At 35.1% G+C, this 6,175-nt stretch overlaps 1 protein-coding gene across 1 annotated transcript in view; it reads left to right on the top strand.

The window, feature by feature from the left end:
* LOC107724100 (epsin-1-like) overlaps nt 1–6,175 on the top strand; it is a 13,470-nt gene that overhangs the window by 3,647 nt on the left and 3,648 nt on the right. Inside the window, exons 3-9 of the mRNA XM_016532885.1 lie at nt 1,114–1,203; nt 1,614–1,769; nt 2,705–2,833; nt 2,913–3,033; nt 3,945–4,111; nt 4,230–4,716; nt 5,394–5,510. Coding sequence (XP_016388371.1) covers nt 1,135–1,203; nt 1,614–1,769; nt 2,705–2,833; nt 2,913–3,033; nt 3,945–4,111; nt 4,230–4,716; nt 5,394–5,510 — 1,246 coding nt within the window. The 5' untranslated portion in view covers nt 1,114–1,134. The remainder of the gene's footprint in view (nt 1–1,113; nt 1,204–1,613; nt 1,770–2,704; nt 2,834–2,912; nt 3,034–3,944; nt 4,112–4,229; nt 4,717–5,393; nt 5,511–6,175) is intronic.

Genomic DNA, 6,175 nt, shown 5'->3' with positions numbered 1-6,175 from the left:
GGACATGACTAGAAATCAGTGGTTAAGTTGTATTTACAACACTGTTCCAGAACAGTTTAACCCAAATATTCAGATGTGTGCAGCACATTTTACGGAGGACTGTTTCTTGGGAGAGTAGCCGCCGGCGCGATGCAACGCAACGCGTAAAAAGACAGTATTAGTCATTATAATCAGTAATTATGTCCCCACTGGATGCAACAAATGCCTCGTTTGTAATGGGTTTTGTCGCGCCGGGACACAGGGCATCACAATATGGCAAGGGGTGTAACATTTCCGTCACACGCTTGAGGTATTCGGCCAATCACAACGCACTGGATAGCTGGCCAATCACAGCACACCTCGCTTTTCAGAACGATGAGCTTTGTAAAAATCGACGCGTTTCAGAAAGGCGGGGCATAGAGGAGAAACAATAATGTACAGTATGTGGAACATAATGTGTTTTTTTTACCTTAAACCACATAAACACATTGCATTACACCAAATACACCAAATAATGTTCTTTTTAGCAATGTCATATGACCCCTTTAATTAATAACCTATTCATAATAGCAGGTGTATATTATGAGCTCTGATCAGGGTTAATATAGTTAACTACAACTAAAACTATAAAAAATACTTGAAATAAAATAAATATTTGCTGAAATAAAATATTTTTAAAAAAGCTTATTTTGTGTCATCTATTTGCCAAGGCAACATTTCTCGTCTTCATTTTGATAGACTAAAATAATTAAAACCAAAACTGAAATAAAATATTATAATAAAATCAATAATACAAATGACAAAAACATACTGCAAAATGACCAAAACTTTTAACTAAAATGAAAATGAAAACAGAACATCTTAAAAACTAATTCAAATGTTAATAAATATTACAATAATATAATTATCCTGAAATAAGACTGCTCTGAAATATACCTTCTATTATAAATTGAGTAAATAACAGAAACAATAGTGCCTTATGCCATATTATAAAGCCTCTGTTTCCTAATTATCTAAGTTATCTAATAATAATTATGATATGTGATATAAAATAAGCAGTTTTTTAAGATCATATTTATTGTACAATATAATGTTGGAAAAAAAAGTTTTTCAAAAAATGGCTTTCTTAAAAAGGTCTAGGACAAAACCGCCATCATGACTCACTCAATGCTACGACGACAACTGAAAAATCTTGTTCAGAATTTCTCTGAGGCAGAGGTCAAGGTGAGTTTCACTTGCTTTTTTATTGCACAGTTTATTCTGTCTTCTGTCATCTCTCTTTAGTCAACACCATTCAAGTTTCAAGTTGACACTACTGTGTTACTCTTGTCACTTATATTTATCAGATTTATTCAGTCATATACTGCCTATTATGCTTTTAAAACTAGTATATAAAACAGCATGGAACGATAAACATTTCTTACAGTCGTATTCTACATTGTGGTCACCTGACCTCATGTTTTCGTAGCATATTAAATTGTGGAATCCACTGTGAATAAATATTATGTTGTACATTTTATCTATGTTTATGAAACTCTTACCAATGAAATGAAGAGTATAGTGAACTTTTGTATTCATTGCATATAGAGTATTTATAGCCTAGCGAAACTTTACGTGTTGGATATGTTGTGTAGGTTCGAGAAGCGACTTCTAATGACCCCTGGGGGCCATCGAGCTCCCAGATGGCCGACATCTCGGATCTAACCTACAATGTGGTGGCCTGTAACGAGATTGTGAGCATGCTCTGGAAGCGTCTCAATGATGACAAGAATTGGAGGCACGTGTACAAGGTGAGTGAAGGAGAGAGCTGAGGAGAACACTCTCCAGGTTTAAGGAACCAGATTCTTTGCTTGCTTGCCGGCTCAGACTGATTGAATATTTATAGCAAGTGCTCGTTTTTGTGACTCTATTACGCAGCTGATCATGTTACCTGATCAGTGGCTGGCTTTTTCCTGTCAGCAGGTCCGTTGTTGCTGCCGCTGCAGTGTTTGATTATGTGCAGGCAGGATTTTCCATTCATCTTCGCTGCCATGATGTTTCTTCCTCTGTTGTTTACTTATGGCTATTGTTGAGAGAGAGATGTAGAACGAGAGATTGAGTTATGCTTTATATTTAGTCATGTTTGCTAGTGACCCATCACATAGAATTACATGGCCCAAAACACCCTAGTAACACCCTTTAATATTTATTATTAATAATATTAGTATTTAAAACTAGAATAATAAAACATCATTTAAATAATATAAGTGGTAAAATAGTATTAAGATATTAAGTAAGATTAGAAAAAAGGATGCATTCAACAAGGATGCATTAAATTGATCAAAAGTCACAATCAAGACTTATAAAATGTATTTTTCAAATAAATTCTGTTCTTTTAAACTTTCTATTCATCAAAGAATCCTGGAAAAATTGCATCATGGTTTCTTGAGCAGCAAATGAATGATTTCTGATCAATAATGTGACACAGAGGACTGGATGCTGAAAATTCAGCTTTGCCATCACAGGAATAAATTACATTTTAAAATGTATTTAAATAGAAAACAGATATTTTAAGTTGTAGTCATTTTTCACAGTATTACTGGATTTACTGTGTTTTTGATCAGTTTTGTTCAGCATTAGAGACTTCTCTAAAAAACATAAAAAAATGTAATGACCCCAAACTTATATCTATTAAGGATTGTCAAAACACCTGATAGATCATGTTTTCTCTTTTCTTCTTCCATAGTCTTTAACTCTTCTTGAATATCTGTTGAAAACGGGGTCTGACCGCATCCCTCAACAGAGTGTGGAGAACATTCACATTATTAAGGCCCTAACAGAATACCGCTTCACAGACAAGGATGGAAAGGACCAGGTACTGCAAAATACTTAATTGTTCTACACTCATTACATTAATAATGGCAGATTGTCACTAATGTATTTGCACTTTGTAGGGGGTGAATGTGAGAGAAAAGGCTAAGATAGTGTTGGTGCTGATTGAGGATGAGGAAAAGCGGAAAGAGGAGAGAGATTTTGCTATGAAGACAAAAGACAAGCTGACAAAGGCTCCCAATGGTAAGACTCACAAACTAAGAGCAATACAGAAAACAGACATGGAGCTTTGTTTACAGCTTGTTACACATCTAATGTCTTGCATACAAGACCTTCAGATCCTCACAGTGAAAGTTCACATAATATGAAAATTAATTTCAATGTCCATTTTACAAATTTTACATGTTAAATATAATTAAAGAGACAGTGGACCCAAAAATGAAAATTCTGTCATGAATTGCTAATTTTTGTAAAAAAAAAAAAAAAGATGTCAAGGCTGTTCCATATAACATAAGTGGGTACTTGTGAAGAGGAAACCTCTAAAAAGGACACAAGAAGCACCATGAATATAGCACACACAATTTGTATTCACCCTAAACAGTTATATGAACCATAATAACCACCCACGTCTGTTGTATTTCTTTTTTGTAACCTTCTAATTTGGAAACCCTGTAGGTCTGATATAGTGTTTTGGTCTCTTTATGTTTTACACACATTCACACTCTTTAACATAAAAATTCTAAATATATATACACTGCCATTCAAAGTCAATTTTTTTTTTTAAATGATTTTCAAAAGAAGCCTTAAATGCTCTTTTTATTTTATTAAAAATACAGTAAAAGCAGAAATGTTGTGAAATATTATTACAATTTAAAGTAGCTGCTTTCTACTTTAATATATATTAAAATGTAATTTATTCCTGTGATGGCAAAGCTATCCTGCAAATATTTTTGTGGAAACTGTGAGACATTTTTTAATTGAAAAAAGAACAGTATTTACTTAAAATATAAGTATTTTGTAACACCTTAAATGTCTTTATTGTTTTAAAGAAATTTATTTTCAATATTTTTAATTTCACACCACAAACTTTTGAATGGTAGTGTAATGTTCTTTTTTGACTTATTAATTTTTCTCTCTCATATGTTTTATCTCAGCATCCTCCGCTACAGGACCAGAAAAAGAAAAGCCAGAGATCCCGCCATATACAGGGCTGCCCTCCCTGGACAACATCCCATCAGTGGCTGACCTGACCGCCGCTATGGCCAAGAAGAAGGAGGAGCAGAAACGTCTGGAGGCCGAGAGGAAAGAGGCAGAGAGACGGGTGAGACAGACTGATCAATTACTCCGAGAAACTTCATTAGAGTAATATTGAGTAAGATCATATTATCTGACCATTATTAGACTGTCCAAGCTGATATAATGGAAATTTGTGGATTCAGGCAAAGGAGGGTGACACAGAGCCAGATCTTTGGGAAAAAGCAGCGACAGCAGCGCCTACGTCCAGCTCGGACCCCTGGGGAGCCCCATCTGACGCATCCAACGAATCCGCCCCTGCTACCAACGACCCGTGGGGGGCACCGTCTGATGAGGCGAAGGAATCCAGTCAAACTACTGATGATCCTTGGGGTGGATCCGCTGATGGGACAAACGGATCCGCACCTGCTGCCAGTGACCCATGGGGCGACTCTGCTGGATTTTCAGAGGATAAAACCCCGTCAACAAACGATCTTTGGGGGGCTCCATCCGAAACGGCGAAAGACTCTGACGCAGGAACGTCAGATCCTTGGGGGGCACCTGCAGATAGTGTGCAGGATTCAGCACCTGCAACCTCTGACCCCTGGGGGGCGCCATTAGAAGCATCATCAGCTACGTCTGATCCATTTGGTGATGGTTCAAAAGCAGATAATGACCCTTGGGGCACAGCAGGTAAGAGAGTGACTGGACTGAAGAACCAGGAAGATACAACACACCTCAGTGTCCACTAATAATCAGCTTTTTATTGTCTGACTGAGAATTACTTCAACATTTAGTGAACTTAAACAGTCGTGCAAAAGTTGGGTCAGTAAGATTTTTGAAAATATTTTATTTTTATTCAGCAAGAACATTAAATTGGGCAAAATTGTTACAAAATAATTATTTCAAATGAATGCTGTTCCTTTGAACTTTCTATTAATCAAAGAATCCTGAAAAAAAAGTATTTCCACAGAAATATTAAGCAGCACAACTGTTTTCAACATTTGATCATGTAATTCTTGAGAACCAAATCAGCATATTAGAATGATTTCTGAACTTGAATCATGAGACTCTGAAGACTGGAGTAATGATGCTGAAAATTCAGCTTTGCCATCACAGAAATAAATTACTAGAAACAAAATACATTAAAATCTTACAGTTTTTACACTGTTTTTGATTTAAAATAATTGAAAAAAATAATAAAACTGCATGTTGGTGAACATAAGAGACTCACCATTATAAAATCTTACTGACCAAAAACTTTTGAATGGTAGTGTAAATCTAGATTACAGCAGTATTTTGAGATGGCATTATTGTCAAAAAATGTATTTTCACACTTGCTATCTAATCATTGTATTACTTATTCACAGCATCTTCACCCCCTACTGCAAATGACCCCTGGGGTGCTCCAACTGATGCTGTGACAACTAATGACCCTTTCGGTGATGGAGGCAGATCAGACCCTTGGGGTGGTTCCTCTGAGAACGGTAGGGTACAACAGGGCTAAAGGCACACCAACACAAAAATGTGTTATTCACTGCGCGTAAAATGTATAATTGCTGAAAAATATATACGCTTGTATTAAACATTAATGGAGCAACAGATTTTGTGTGAAAATACATCATTCAAGTTGTTTATTTTGTTTAAATATCTTATAAATGTATGAGGTGGCAAGAGGGGCCTTTTACCCCACACACGGGGTAAAAGGCTCACCAGCATGGGGCAAAAGGCACACAGTATTGATACAAATACTTCAGCTAAAATAATATATTTTTAAAATAATGTCTAAGTTAATACTTGTTCAAAACAATCACTTTAGCAAAGTTTGTACTATTTTCTGCTTATTTTGAAAAATAAAAGTATTAATTTTTGTTCGATAAATTTACAGTCATTAAAATATGTTAATATAAAAAATATATTTTAAAATGCAGAAACAAAATCATTTTAAAAAGTAAAGATTCTTAAGCATTGAAGGAGATCCCATAATAATTTAATATAGATTTACAGTAGTACAACAATTGATATTTTATTATATGATAGGATTAATATCATGTTTTTAAATATGATGGTTTCATTCTAAACATGGTCATTATCTCTAATATGGACACCCAACATAATATATAATATTTACCATCTGAATCTAACCATGTCA

This window comes from Sinocyclocheilus rhinocerous, unplaced genomic scaffold (assembly GCF_001515625.1).
Source record: "Sinocyclocheilus rhinocerous isolate Xijiao unplaced genomic scaffold, SAMN03320098_v1.1 scaffold335, whole genome shotgun sequence".
In the NCBI taxonomy this organism is placed as follows: domain Eukaryota; kingdom Metazoa; phylum Chordata; class Actinopteri; order Cypriniformes; family Cyprinidae; genus Sinocyclocheilus; species Sinocyclocheilus rhinocerous.
Note: the sequence above shows the minus strand (reverse complement) of the source record. Positions and strands in the feature narration are given on the sequence as shown.